The 15,618-nt window shown below is 42.1% G+C and overlaps 1 protein-coding gene across 4 annotated transcripts in view; it reads left to right on the top strand.

Moving 5' to 3' along the window:
- The window catches only part of SLC26A5 (solute carrier family 26 member 5), a 32,525-nt gene that overhangs the window by 7,680 nt on the left and 9,227 nt on the right, over positions 1-15,618 (top strand). Inside the window, exons 1-12 of one of the 4 annotated variants that reach the window (XM_025214717.1) lie at positions 1,126-1,197; positions 1,365-1,627; positions 1,713-1,879; positions 2,342-2,506; positions 5,262-5,414; positions 5,547-5,629; positions 5,732-5,879; positions 8,446-8,559; positions 8,907-8,984; positions 9,762-9,857; positions 11,523-11,629; positions 13,302-13,371. In XM_025214717.1, coding sequence (XP_025070502.1) covers positions 1,594-1,627; positions 1,713-1,879; positions 2,342-2,506; positions 5,262-5,414; positions 5,547-5,629; positions 5,732-5,879; positions 8,446-8,559; positions 8,907-8,984; positions 9,762-9,857; positions 11,523-11,629; positions 13,302-13,371 — 1,215 coding nt within the window. In that variant the 5' untranslated portion in view covers positions 1,126-1,197; positions 1,365-1,593. Of the gene's footprint in view, positions 1-1,086; positions 1,230-1,364; positions 1,628-1,712; positions 1,880-2,341; positions 2,507-5,261; positions 5,415-5,546; positions 5,630-5,731; positions 5,880-8,445; positions 8,560-8,906; positions 8,985-9,761; positions 9,858-10,435; positions 10,688-11,522; positions 11,630-13,301; positions 13,372-15,618 lie in introns of those variants that run through there. The other 3 variants (XM_025214715.1, XM_025214716.1, XM_025214718.1) reach the window with 3 other exon arrangements.

Below are 15,618 nucleotides of genomic sequence, written 5' to 3'. Positions count from 1 at the left end.
CCGCCCCCCCCCCCCCCCACACTGATTGGCCAAGGGGCCCTGGCAATCCTGCCTCTTGCTGCTTATTGATGGAGAGGGGCAGGACCATACGAAAGGCAGCGGTCAGCGGTGGAGGGAGCAGCTGCCATCTTAGCTGCTGCCCTTCGTGTTGGCAGCTTCCCCACTTATCTCACTTTATTCCAACCAGGCTGGTGGTCCAGTAAAAGATATCACCTCCAAAAAATCCTGGCCTCTTACTCGAAATATAGTAATGTCTCTAAGACAGGGGCCATACCCTGGCCACACTGTGTTTGGGGGGGAGGAAAGGGTCCAAATTCACTGTCAAGCTAATACTGGTGCAGCTCCACTGATGGAATAGGCCATGCTGTCTGTCTTCAGGTGATCACCAGTATCTTTCTGACATGTTTTTCAGACCTGCTCAGAGGTTCAAGTTGCTGGAGTAATAATCCAGGCCAGTGTGTCCATCATTGCAAGAACCAGGGCAACTCCTCTAAATAAGGCTACTATAATGGTAGATTTCCCCAGACTAGTTGCTCAGGCTTTCCTAGTTGTCCTTAACTGCAGCAGTAGCAGAAATACAGAGATAGGGGAGTTCCTCCAAGTTATAAGCAATGCTGGGTTTTATTGACCAAAGTCAACACTTGCCTACATTTGTTATATTTAGGCTAACTGTTGTGCTGATTTGCACTATAGTGCAGTTCCACTGATTCCAACAGGGTTGCATGAATGTAAATTAATAGTGTCTTGTATGTACATTAAATTGGGTGAACAAAGGAAATCATATGTGAGGAGTGACAGGTAAACAGAAAAATTTTGATCTTCTGTGAAACCTGTCAGGTGGGTGATGAATGAAGGCATCACAAAGCATGTATTAAAAACTTATTGCTTCTTCCATGAGAGAAAATTTAAACGTACAATGTATCTTTGTAGAATGTTCTATGCACATGACAATTTTGACATTTTATATGTGTGTTACCTTTATTTTAACAGTCAGTGTGCAGTTGGAGGTTGAAGTAGTTTTTGTCTGAAGTGGACCTGTTCTGTTGTTCCCTAACGTATGTACCTCTCTCTCATTGTGTTTTTTAGGTCTAGCCTATGCTTTACTGGCAGCTGTTCCCCCGGTATTTGGCCTATATTCTTCATTTTATCCTGTTTTTCTGTATACATTTTTTGGGACCTCCCGACATATATCAATAGGTATATCTCTTCTTCTGCAATTGAAGTTCTTGGTAATTTGATTTAAAATAAGTTGAGAATTTGGTGTCTTTTGTCTTCAATCAAATTGAAATTCTTAAGTTGTTATTTTTTCATGTTCTCCAATGCTAGCAAAATGTTTTCACTGTTAATTTATTCAATCTGCGTAGGGAAGAATAGAAGCAGCATGTTTTAAAGGATTGGGTTTAGCAGCAAGCACTTGGAACAACTCCTGAGCCATGTGTTCAGCTGTCTTGACAACTAGCTGTGTTGCTTAGGACCAATTCACAGATGCAGAGAGTGACTGGAGGAAAGAACGATAACTATTTGCCTGCCACAGGAGGGGTTATTCAATATACATACTATTGTCCTTTGCTGTTTGAAACTCTAAAATAGTTCATGCGGTTAACTCCACACACTGTACAAATCCGAGGTAATCTCCTATATAAGAAACCCTACTAAAATCAAGGAGTTTTGTTTCAGAATGGGAGCCTGTTTTTCTCTCTCTCTCATTCCAGGCACATTTGCAGTGATCAGTATGATGGTTGGTGCAGTTGCAGTAAGAGAAGTTCCTGATGAAAGATTTGATATTCTGGAGTCTAATTCCACCAACAGCACTGAAATTAGAGATGACCTGAGGGTGCAGGTGGCTGTGACTCTTGCCTTGCTTTCAGGGATCATACAGGTAAGGTGTTCTTTGCCAGAGGAGGCAAGTTTAGAAGAAGCTGCCAGACTTCTAGTTATGTAGGGGGTCCAGCATTGCGGCAGGTTTCCCCAGTAATAAAATATTAATGTTTGTACTCTGCTTTGCACAGTGAGAGGTACAAGTTGTTTCTAGTAAACTTCACCCCTGAATGAAGTTTGGGGCAATACCCTGGAAACAGGGTCATTTCTCCTGGCATCTTGCCTTTGGCTGGGGCACTCTGCTGCTGGCTAGGAAGATAGTTGCCTAGTGATCTTTGAGCTTTGCAAAGAGAAATTGGGTTTAAGGCAGTGCCCAAATTTCCCTGAACTGGTTCTGGTTTGCTCTGTGAGGGACAGGCAGGAATCTCATCTCCTTTGTGTCCTGCATCATGCCAACTTTCAAGTTACAATGGAATGAATGCACTGATGAGTCATGTAACTTGATTTTTTTGTTCTTCACTAGCTGTGTTTAGGTCTCCTTCGGTTTGGATTTGTAGCCATCTACCTAACGGAGCCCTTAGTACGAGGGTTCACAACTGCTGCAGCGGTTCATGTCTTTACCTCCCAGTTAAAGTATCTGCTTGGAGTTAAGACTAAACGATACAGCGGAGCCCTTTCAGTTTTATATGTAAGTAATTCTCTCAAAAACATGTTCTGAGTCTAGACATCAGTCTTTCCCCAGGACGGCCTGTTTAAAAAAGAAAAAAACCTTAGATTTTAAGCACCAATTAAAGGACATTTTACTGTGGGAGGGTCCAGAAATGAAGGTAAATATGAAATATCTAATGGTGCAGTATCCTGAAACTGTACTTTACCATCCCAAACTGCAGTTGTATCAACTTCCATAGTCCAGCTGAGCCAGTAACTGGAAGGGACACCTGCAGCAAATCCCAGGATATTGCATGAAGCCTGTTTTATTGGTTTGGTAAATAATTCTCCCTGCCAGGCGTCCACTGTCCACAGGTAATTGTGGTTCTAAGGGCCACCATGCCATTGGAGATGCTGTTCTTTGACATTTAAAACCTAAGGGCATGACAGTAAATACATTGCTAGTGATCTCATAGCACACATTATGAACGTAGACTCTTTGCCCCATACCCTGGCCAGGTCTCAGCTCTGATCATTACATATGAAATTAATTTAAGCAATAAGTAGTTTTCTTTATAGATTGTCATGTTTCTGGATACTGTTAAATAGTTATACTCTTTAAATAGTTACACTCTGTTACCACAGAGATAACTATTTAAAGTTTCTGTGTATTTCTGTGATGGAAACTGAAAGTTTTTGGATTTTTGGTAGGTACTATATAAGTGTAAGGTGTTGCTACTTGATATTAGTATTGATGTTTCATAACATTAGCTGACCCAATACTGCATGTACCCTAATTGTCTTCTCCAAGAATCCATATATAGTGTATTATCTCACGTACAACACAAACCTTTTCCCCCAAAATCAGACCCCCAAGATTGGAATGTATGTATTAAGTGAGGAAGCTGATTTTTGCCCAGAATAGAAGCACCATGCTTTGATTCCAGCTCCACAATGCAGCAGCTGTGGCACTACTATTCAGGCAGCTGAGGGAATCATTTGACTTATGGCTCATTGTTCTTCACTGCAGAGGTGTTAACAATAGTCTCTCCTTTTTAATGGTCTTGATGTTCCACTAATCAAGTTAACCTTTCTTAGGGCAGTTTTGCTGTCTGCCGGCTGCTTCTTGTCTCTCTCCTCCTATTTCACAACTATCTAGCTCTTTTCAGAATTATATATCTACCTGTGGAGCCCAGTCTTCATCAGAAGCTAGGGTTTGAGCTTTAGTTAAGCAGGAAAAGGACGATGAGTCTGTTGAAGATTAGGCTCTGTCCCTGCTCTATGCAGCCATAACTCTGGAAAAATATTTTTTTTCAAAAACAGGTTGTGTATTATATTCTGGGGCAATATACCTAAAAGCTATTCTAGGGATGGGCAAAATACATCCTGCAGGCCTGATCTCGCTCACCAAGGGATTTTATCCAGCCTGTGGTGGGTCCCTCAGCCCCTCCTGGCCCAGCCATGTGCAGTCAGTCCTACTGCCCCTTGGTGCACAGTGGGTCTGAACTTGCTTCCCAGCATCCCCCTCAGTGGTGACTGCTTCCAGCTGCCAGCCTCTTCCACTGCTGCCAGACCCGGCCCCGCTGCCCAAGCACCCCAGCCCATCCATGCTGCACCCACCGCCAGGGGCACTGGATGGAGTGGGTAAGTGGGGTCTCCATGAAAAATGGCCTAGGACTCACGCAGGCATGGCATGGGGCTGGGCAGACAGGATGGGGCTGTGGGGAGGGACATCCAGGAGTGGGATGGGTGGGCAGGCAGGCGGGGCTAGGGCCAGGGCTGGAATCAGGATCACAGGGTGGGACAGCACTGGGGCAGAGGCATGATCTGCTGCCTGCACATCCCTATGACAGGTGCCAGTTCCTCAGGCAGGGGTGTACAGGGAGCATGTTGAAAGCCAGGTGCCCACAATCAACTGACTGTCAGCTGGGACCAGGGACTGAACCAAGGTCTGAAACCAGCTCTGATGTAATAATGTGTGTCACTAGCCTAACTTTAAAAAAAATGGTAAAAGAAAGAATGCTTTCTTCAAAGCACAGGATCTGTTTTATAATTTAAGGAAGTCTTGGAGCTTGCTTTTTCTTGTAGGCATGTCTTTTATCTAATGTGATTCACATTTCAAGGCAATACTTCCTTTAAAAGCATTTTTAACTTTAAAAAATTAGATTTTTTTTTGGATAAATTCATCAACAACTTTGCAAGATCTCTTTTACCCAACCAAAAGGAATCTATTGCCATGGTAACCTTTTTGGTTGTGTCAGCAGCTGTATAACTTTAACACTGATTATGCAGCTTTAAACTGATATGACTTGCCAGAGAGTGTTAGAGGATATCGAAAGGGGCAAGCTAATTACTGTACTTCATTAGCTGTCAGCATCAAATATATGTGAAAAGTTCAAGGCTATGTTATATGGTTAGTGGGGACTTATTTATCCATTGCTTAATTTTTATCCATGATTAAGTTTTGCTTAATATTCTTGTCCATTCTATACAAAGTCTGATATTGCAACTTTTGGTCCTAAAAGGTACATAATAAATATATATGTGCCTCCATATGTGGATTAGTACTGGCTCCATTTTCACACTCCTGTTTGATATTTCTTGCTAAAAGTAAAAATAATCAAAGTGAAGGAAATCCTCTTTATTTCCTTTAAAATGTGAGGGTCTTGTTTCATTACTGTGTAGTAATTCAGATAAATCATAGTGCATGTCATCGTACCCCAATGGCCACTTTCTGAGAAGGGCTATAAAGCAGCTGCATACCAGTAATTTATTTTCATTGTATTGTCTTGCAGAGTATATATGCTGTGTTTTCAAACATCACAGACACCAACATTGCAGCCTTAGTTGTTGGATTAACGTGCATTGTTTTGCTACTAATTGGCAAGGAAATCAATGTGCGTTTTAAGAACAAGTTACCAGTTCCTATTCCTATGGAGATCATTGTGGTAAGTTGGTTCTGATTCATTTTGTTAGCTCTTCAGAGTGGAGTCTCCATTTTCAGCCCATTTGTATAAATATATAGGTCTGCATATAAATATTCCATATATCTCCTGATGAGTTTCATGTATGCTGTTTAGGTAATAATTGGTACTGGAGTTTCAGCCGGAATGAATCTTTCTGACACCTATGGAGTGCATATTGTTGGGAATATCCCTAAAGGGTAAGGTCAATGAACTATCCTGAATTATCCTTATTCAAATTATATTTTTTTGCAACTCGCAAGTCCATTGTATTACAATAACTTTGTCATTTCATCTTCTAGATTACGGGCCCCGGCAATACCTGATATGGGAATCATCCAACAAGTATTTATAGATGCAATAGCAATAGCAATTGTTGGCTTTTCCATGGCTGTATCAATGGCCAAAATCTTTGCACTTAAACATGGTTACACTGTTGATGGAAATCAGGTAACTTTAACACAAAAATATCCATAGAAGCACTTTATAAACCAAGAGCTTGGCCCAAAGTCCTTTAAGATAATGGGAGTCTCTCGGTCCCTTAATTTATAGCCTGATTGCTGAGAGGACCATGAAAGCAAAAAGGGGCCAGAAAGCCTCAGTCCCCATGCATGAAAACATCCCCTAAGTCTGTGGAAGCCAAGATCTCTGAGGATCCCTCATCAGTTTTGACATTCAGTGCATGACATGGGTTGACCAGGCTGTGCATAAGGTTACACTGGACCCTGCTGGCACAGGGTGGAATCCAAGCCCTGTTGTGGCAATAGTTGGGGTCACAGCACTTCAGAGTTTCTAGGCAAAGCTGAGGCCCTTGACATGATTGTAATTTAAATGGGCCGCAGAGTTGTCTGAGTCACCGTGGGGCTTCTCCAACTTAAAATAGCCCAGGTTCAGAAGGGCACAAAGATAAATTAAAACCACTTTAGCCTCACTTCCTCCTGGCCTGCAAGTTCTGTGCTGATTCTCTTAATCTGTTGAGGCCCTCTTGCTTCAGCTTCTTAGGATAAGGGCTACTCTTAGGGCAGGACTCCTCTCTCTGGAACCTACTGACATTTCCTCAGAATCCTTAGGTTAAACCCCAGGCTCATTGACTTAAAGTAGAACTGTAGCCACAGCAGGGCTTGGATTCCACCCTGAGCTAGCAGGCTCCAAACACAATAGAAGATTTCTCTGTTTTGCCATACTTTTTATTCCTAGTATCACAGAGCTGGAAGCCAGAATGAACCATTAGTTCATCCAGTCTGATTTGTATGTATCACCAGGCATTGCATTTCACCTGTGTACTCTTATGTTAAATTCAAAAACTTGAATTTAGATAGAGTGCCTCTTCCAGAAACCCATCCAGTCTTGATTCTAAAGATGCTGGGAGATGGAGAATCTAATGGTTCAGTTGGTAGTTTTGCTCTGGAGACTAATTATTCTTGCTTTTAATAATTTGTTCCTAATTTCTAATCCAAATCTGGCTAGTTTCAGCTTCCAAACACTGGCCCTTGTTATGCCTTTCTCTGCTAAATTAAAGTGTCCTTTAATAGCCAGAATTTTCCTCCATTGTAAAAGATACTTATTCACAGTAATTTAAATCACTGCTTTAGCTATCTTTTTGTTATACTAAATAGATGGGGCTCTTTAGATATTTGTTGCAAGACATTTTCTCCCTCACTTGACACAGTTTATGGCTCTGCACCACAGCCAATTTTTCAAAGTCCTTTTTCAAACAGGGGAACCAGAAATGAGCACAACATTTTAGTTTTGGCTCAATAGTATGTTATACAGCCAAATCATTTCTCTGCTCCTGATCTACCCCCCTGTTTTTGCTGCTAACAATCATATTAGCCCTTTTGGACCTAGAATGTGACTCATGTGGACAGACTTGCCCACTGTGACCCCTTAATTTTTGCAGCATCATTACATTCTGCAAGATGCAGTATCTCATTCTATATTCGTAGATGTATAACATTGGGTTATACGCATGCATACGTTTGGCTGTATGCATGAATTGGCCCAAATGCTGTGTCCTCTTTATCTCTGACTACTTTCTGTCTTTGTGTCATCTGCACTCTGTATCAGTGTTGATTTTATATTGACTTCCAGATAATCAATAAGAGCATTAAATAACATCAAGCCTAGTACCAGTCCCCAGGGAACCCAACTAAAAATGTTCCCATTAATGATGATTCTCTATGAACAACTTATTTAGCTCTGTTAGCATTATGTGTTCTATTTAGCCTGTGCTTTATTGATACTGTATAGTGCTAATTTTTAAACAAAATGTCAAGAGGCTTGATGTACTAAGTCAAACATCTTACAAAAATACTAATTATATTAAATCAATACAGATACTTTTATCAACACAACTTGACAGCTCATCAGAGAATAAAATCAGGTTTCTCTGACATGTTCTGTTTTCCCTAAAACCATGTTAATTGATGTTAATTATATTCCTAACCTTTAATTATTTATTAGTGAAATTGTTTATCAGCTTTTCCATTACTTTGCTCACAGCTGATATCCTTAATATATTCATCCTTGTCCTGCCAACCATGGATTTTTCCCTGATGTGTTTAGCTTCATTAATCAGTATTCTATACTTCATAGCTTCTAATAAACAGTTACAGATAATATTTTATTCTTTATCAGAGTGTTATAAAATAAAAAGGTTTTCCATATCATCTCAGTGCTAGTCATAAAGTTAACCCAGAGGTAGAAGAATCCTGGAAACAGACAATTATGTAACTGTACATGTTTACCACTTTATAATTCAAGTCATGACTCATCATTGCACCATGTAAAAGATGAAAAACAACCCTTTACATCTCCAGATATTGTTTAATGGGTGATTCAGTGTGAATCAACATGTGTCTTTGTGTGTGATCCATCAGAGCAAGGTTAATAGCCTTAGTAGGGGTGTTATAATCAGATGTTGTTAGAGCAGTAGACAGAAGTAGCCTTCACCATCTTTTGTGGAACTGTTTCATATGGATTTTATTTTTTTTGGTTTGCTTTCTCATATGAATAGGAACTCATTGCCTTGGGAATATGTAACTCCGTAGGATCCTTTTTCCAGAGCTTCCCAGTCACTTGCTCGATGTCTCGAAGCCTTGTTCAAGAAAGCACTGGTGGAAAAACGCAAGTGAGTAGATCCAAATGATTAAGCCAAACAAGACTTGCAATCTCAGGGTCTAGAACTGGAGCCTTTTGCTTTATAAGATTTCCAGGACTTCCTGCTTGGGTTGAGTCAGAAAGAGTGAACAGCATTTCTCCACGGTATTCTGTTTTGGCCAGGGTCGTGGTGGAAGCACAGATAATATTTGAAAATTAAAAAACCGATGGAGCAGAAAGGAGGGGTAGGAATTCACCTGAATGACCGTTATTTTGAAAACTCCACTGTGGGGGGAGGGGTGTTAAATCCAGGTGGTGCTTGTGACTTTGCACCATTTTCAGTCTTCAGAAATGTTATTCCTTCTATCCTTTGTTCAGGTTGCAGGTACACTATCCTCGATCATGGTGCTTTTAGTCATTGTGGCTATTGGTTACCTCTTTGAACCGCTACCACAGGTATGGGAACTCTCCTTACAGATGTTATGCATTTCAGAGCAGGAATCAGTTAGCCAGTGCCTAACCACTGTATAATCTGTATCTGAATGAGTGAACCAGTAGAGGTTTTAGTATTGCAAGGAGTGAACTCCGGTTAAGGTCCCTGGGATCTGAGGAAGTGTTCAGCAGCTTGTAGCTTTTGGGCCCTCATGCTCCATTTCAGTTTATTGATTTAAGTTATGCTGTAATATAAAGCCAGGAGCAAAGGAGCTGGAACACTCACTTTGTTTTCCATCCAAGCCAGTGTAGATGACACATTTCCTCCTGAGAAATGAAAATATTAGTCCATTCAATACTTCTGCTATATATGGGACATCAGAGTTCAGGAATGAGAGCTCAAGGGAGAAACAGGCTGTTGAAATGGATCAAGTGTGGGTGATTATACAACCCACTGATTTATATTTTCTACTTAATAACTAATAGGTATGTTTAAATAGTTGCTCATGGGAATGGACATAAGGTAGTGTGGGATTTCTACAACTTTATTTGAATTAATACTTGGGAGTATGCATATTCTGCAGTGACAGAAGTCACTTCCAGGCAACATTACCCTCAGATACCCTCAGAGAATTACCCAAAATGATGTTTATGAAAGGAAACAAGCATTTAACAGACTTTCAGGGGAATTCCCTTCAACAGTGTGAGTTGTACAAATGCAGGCTTTTAGAATGCCTTAAAGCTGTTTTTCAATGACAGTTTCCAAGGGTAAAATTGAACTGTCACACAATATGTTCCTAGACGGTGCTGGCTGCGATTGTGATGGTGAATCTGAAAGGAATGTTTAAACAGTTTGCCGACATACCACATTTCTGGAGAACCAGTAAGATCGAACTGGTAAGTGAATAATATGTGACAGGATGCATGTTTCAGTGTTTTCTATTCCTACTTTTTAAAAAAGCAAGGGTTCACTTCTCCTAGACCAGACAGAAGAGTAGAGACTTTACAAGCAGGCGTAGTACAGATGAAGTTACAGCTTCAGGTATATTGGGAAAATGGTCTATTGGTGATCAAACTTGTCAATGGCAGACTGCCTCTCAACAAGCATTGAAAATGTTCAGCTGTAGGTAGAAACAGGTCTTCACAGTACTACAGAAAACATGCTAGAGGCCTGTTTGAACATGAATAGAAACCTTGGTTCCTACAGGTGTCCCAAAGTAAAAAGGATAATAAGTCTCCTTACTGAGTCCCCTCCTTTACCACCAGACCTGACAGTAGCTCAGGGCTGGGAATGACACACAAGAAGCCCCACCAGCTCTTTGATGTACTGGTAGCTGGTTAAATTGTTACCCGGCCCTGAGCCAGGGCTGTGCAGTTGGGTAGCACAGCAGTGGCTGCTGGGGAGTATTCCCTCTTTTTGCTAGTGAGAGTTAGAGGTGTGCCTGAGACCATTTGGTTGTGTGCCCATTGTGCAGGATTGGAGACCCAAAACTGGGTAGGAGCCATCCTTGGATGTACGTAACAACTGTGGGGCTGAGACTCCTCCGGTGCAAAGCACCTGTGTCAAGTCAGCCAGTGGTGAGCTGTGATGCAAGCCAGTCTGACAGATGCCACATGAATGTGACAAACCATTCAGCACTGACTTTGCTGGCTCAGACTTGCTCCAAGGGAGACCCTGAGTATGAGAGAGACACCATATGAAGTCACAGACCTCCCTCCTTCCATAGTGAGCTGTAAGCTTCTCCTCACTTCCTGTTTCCTGTCCCCAGTCCCCTGGCCTTTCCTGATTCCCTGTCACTCAGGTGGCATAAGAACATAAGTGCTGTCATGTACTGGGTCAGAACGTAGATCCATCTTGCCCAGTGGCAAGTGGCAGAGAATGGGTGCTGAAGGCAGAGTGAACTGAGTATGACCAGGGTTTTTCCACTGTTCCTTTCCCACTTGCAGCCTCCAGCATTTAGGGTCTAGAAAGTTCTGATTCAGAGGCTGTATCCCCAGCTCCCATGCACAATAGCTAATGATACACTTTTCCTCCAAGAATTTTTTCTAATCCATTTTGAATCTGGCATTATGATTCATCTCCTCTGAGGACAGAGAACGGGGACAGATGATACTGTACCTGAGTCCTTTGTCCATCCTTGCCCTCCGAGTGCATTTGGATGATATTGGACACTTAATCATTATCTGTGTAAATAATGTAAGATCATCCTGAGTATTCAATACAATATTAATATTTGCTGGATCTACATGCAGACCCATCACATCAGTCATTTGTACATGACCAGGTGCATAACAGGTTGAATTTCTGCCCTATAATGAATGTGTTTTAGAAGAAAATGAGTCAGTATTTTTACTGACAAGTCACTTTCCAAATTATGATACAAACATGCAAGGCAATGTATGTGCCCCTTTCAGGGGATAGGGTAGTATTTCAGGGGATAGGTAGCAGAAAGGTTAAAATATGACTTAATCTTGAACTGTGGTATCACCTACATAGGAACATGAGTCATGTTAACAAAGCACTTAATATATTTTAATACAAGCCTTTTGTTTGCCATTTAGGCCATCTGGGTTATAGCTTTTCTGGCCTCTGTTTTCCTGGGACTAGATTACGGCTTGCTTACCGCTGTGGCATTTGCAATGATAACCATTATCTACCGAACACAAAGGTCAGACTGCCTCTCTCTCTCAAAATGTTCTGCTTGGACTCTTTGTTTCTGTTTTTTAAATGGGTAGAAATAACTAGAACTTGTTCCACTTTCATCAGCATGGTAGACTCTTGATGGGGTCATACAGGGAGTCCTTTGGTCCTGATCAAGGGACCAGTCCTGTTTTTTCAAGAACAGAATTTCCATGGAAGACCCCAGATCAAGTGTGTCAAAAATCAGTGGTGAAATGAAATCCCAAAACTAAACAGCAGATTTTGTATTTAATGTATTTTAATCCTCTCTACATCTGTTTTTGATGATTTTTATATTAAAGCCCTTGAGCTCAGCATTTCAATCCTGTTTAATGCTTAGCTTAACTGGCATTGGTCAGGTGCATTCCCCTAAAATGGACTGCACGCAAATACTGTCCTGATTAAGCAGAAGTCATGTCATGTGCTGCCACTGGCTGAGTGTTTGATGGAAGTGGAGCTGGTGGGAATTTGTGTAAAAAATTGCTGATTCATCAAGATGGAAATTGTTTATAGGCATGTATCAGTCTCAACAAAGCTTTGGTCGGGAAGGCTTTTCATTAAAAGATATAGAGGAGAGAAAGAGATGCTACAGCAGTAGCTGAATGTTTAAGGCTGTCACTTGGATCAAGGTCTAAAGGTCTCGGTTTAATTCCAGTTTGGAATGCGACCATATTCTGAAACCTCAAAGTATTTTGTGAAACAAAAATGTCTTTGTTTTCTGGCCAATTGTGACCAGGGATGCCCTGACAGACCGTGATTCAAGCTAGAAGAATGAATGGATAGATAACACTGGTTCTTCTAGTTATTCTGAGAGATATTGCAGGTGCCTGGCTGGTGGGTCTTTCTCACATGCTCAATGTTAAATTGATCGTTAGATTCAGGATCAAGAAATAATTTTCCCTCAGGTCAGATTGGCAGTGATCATTGTGGGCTTTTCCCTTCTGAATGTAACCTGGGGCATGGTCCACTTCCTAGGATTCTCTGAGCATAATTTACGTAACAAATGTCCTGCCATTATAAGGACCAAAACACTGGTGGCACATTGATCTCCTGCTCTATTACATGGTTGCCTCTCACTGCATAGAACTGGACTCAGTGACTAAGGTGGTCCCTTCTAGACACCTGCTCCTATGTTGCCTGATAAAGGACTGTCAGGTCATTGCTGGCAAAGAATGTGTGATATCACTTCCTTGGGATCTGCAAGTGTTCCTCTTCCAGCCCTTCCAGTTGAGAGTCAGATGATCCTCTGCAACTGGCCCACTTTCTCTGCTGGTGTGACCTAACATAACTCCATGGCAGTTAGCGATGCTGCACCAGTTTAAACCAGAAGAGAACTTACCTCTGTAACTTGTTGGAAGAAACTTGTGCTGGTGAGTTGCACCATTTAGCCTGCTCATTTCAGCTAGAGATTATCTGACAGTGTTACTGCTTCACAGTGACCTTCTTATTCAAACAGACTGTTTTAGTAATTGTTTAGTCACCAGATGAACTCTCTACTATGTTCTTAACTGCAAATTGCACCAAAATCTCAGAACACATTTCTTTGGTGCCAGTGTACAATAACCACATTTAGTACAGATCAAAACCTATTTTTAATGCTTGCTTTTCTTTTCCATTCTGTGATTTGTAAGATGTGACCTTTTGCTTCCATTTCCCTCCAGTCCACAATACAGAATCCTTGGTCAGATTCCCAACACAGACGTTTACTGTGACGTCGACACATATGAAGAGGTAGGAATGTCTTTTCCTGCATTAAGGGATTATAATAAATTATTGTGTTGGAGTAGTCAGGTCACTGGATGTTCTTCACTTCATAATGTTGTACCTACTCGAGTTCTTTCTTGCATTCTTCTGGGCTAAGTTTACGTTGGCAGGCGGGAAAACACACTTAGCTTTAATAATAGAAATTATTTTGGTTTTTTTGTAATACCTGTGCATGTGACCGTGTGAGTGGTATGGTATGTAATGGAGAATACTTCATGAAAAGCTCACTGACTTAGAGGTAGATGTCCTCAGAGTATGTTTTTATACTTCATTTATGATAATAGAGTTTATATACAAACTGTTACTAATACCACAACAAAGTGAGAACTTATGCAAGACCAGCTCCATGATCTCTTTTTAGCTGTGTTAATGAAAATCTACAGACCTAAGAATGTAAGTGGAATGGACTGGTCAAAGCAGGCTATCTGTTCTATGAACTTTGCCTCTCTTCCTGTTTATGAATTATCTATGACTAGATTTATTTTTAATAATCTGTTTATTATTTGATCAAAGGCCCCTATCCCCCACATCACGCAGTAACCATCTCCTACAAACCATCATAAAAAAAGAATAATGCTGGAACCTAAAAATGATGGACGCACCACCAAGATTTAAGTTTTGAATGTGATGGCAAAGTAAAAGATTTATGTAGGCATGTTCATATCTACACAGAGATGTGTTCAGCATTCCCTTCCACCAAATATTAAACACACGTACGGGCTTCTTATGATATGGCAGACCTGGGCTGTGGGCCAGGGCATTTCATTTTAAAGTATCAGAGTCCAGGTGCCTGTTGACACACTTGTGACTATTTACAGAGAGGGCTGTTAAGAAAACCAAAGCAGTAATCAAACATCTGTGCAGATGTATAGAAACAAAATAACTTAAAATATTACAAACTTGAGTTCATTGAGGTTTTCATAGATTTCATAGACATCAGGGCTGGAAGGGACCTCGGAAGATCATCGAGTCCAGCCCCCCCGCCCAAAGGGCAGGAAGTCAGCTGGGGTCATAGGATCCCAGCAAGATAAGCATCCAGTTTCATCTTGAAGGTGTTCAATGAAGGCGCTTGAACCACCTCCGGTGGCAGGCTGTTCCAGACCTTGGGGGCTCGGACAGTAAAGAAGTTCTTCCTTATGTCCAGCCTGAAATGATCTTGAAGTAGTTTGTGACCATTCGACCTCGTCATCCCTTGGGGCGCTCTGGTGAACAAACGTTCCCCCAGATGCTGGTGGTCACCCCTGATAAACTTGTAGGTGGCCATCAGATCAGCCCTGAGCCTGCGCTTTTTCAGGCTAAAGAGCCTCAGGGCTCTCAGCCTGTCATCGTAGGGTCTGCTTCCCTGACCTCTGATCATGCGCGTGGCTCTTCTCTGGACTCTGTCAAGCTTCTCCACATCCTTTTTGAATTGTGGAGCCCAAAACTGGACACAGTACTCCAGCTGCGGCCTCACTAAGGCCGAGTACAGGGGGAGAATGATGCCCCGGGTTTTGCTTGAGAAGCATCTATGGATGCAAGCCAGCGTTTTGGTCACTTTACTAGCCGCCGCATCACATTGCAGGCTCATGTTCATCTTGTGGTCAATGACGACCCCCAAGTCTCTTTCTTCCATAGTGCTAGCCAACATAGCATGGTTGGCTGCTTGGGCAGCAGCTCCCATAGCATTGGGAGCTGCTGCCCAAGAGGACGGGAAACTCTTTATGCTGCCTCTGGAGCAGTTCTGGGGGACGGAGCGCACCGAGAAGTCTGAGGACTGTTTATGTTGGCCCAGGGAGTGCCTGGGGAAGTAGGCATGCCCTGAGGACTGAATATGTGGACCTGATACAGGGATGATTTTTTTTGTCTTTTCTTTTTTCCCTTGCTTATTTGTTAGTAACACCAGGTGGACTGAGACAGCTGTTGGGGTGTGGGGAGGGGAAGAGGAAGGGGGTACAGAGGCTGCAGTGCAGAGTGCCTAGCATCCTGCAAATTTTTCCCACTTTTTTTTCCTTTTCTATTTTCTTGTTGGTTTTGGAAGTGGAGGTAGATGGCAGCCTGCACCAGGAGGAGGCCTGGGAGAGGGCTGAAGACCAGATGGGCTGGGGGCAGTAAAGTAAGGCAGGCTGGAGCCCAACAGGGCTGAGGCCCCAGCCAGGGACAGAGGGAGAGGGTGAGAGAGAGGAAGAAAAGGGCAGACACCTGCACTACCAAGTTGGCCTGGGAGCCAGGGAAAGA

The sequence above is a fragment of the Alligator sinensis genome, unplaced genomic scaffold, assembly GCF_000455745.1.
Source record: "Alligator sinensis unplaced genomic scaffold, ASM45574v1 scaffold915_1, whole genome shotgun sequence".
NCBI classification, from domain to species: domain Eukaryota; kingdom Metazoa; phylum Chordata; order Crocodylia; family Alligatoridae; genus Alligator; species Alligator sinensis.
The sequence above is the reverse complement of the archived record's forward strand: the minus strand, read 5'-3'. Positions and strand labels throughout refer to the sequence as shown.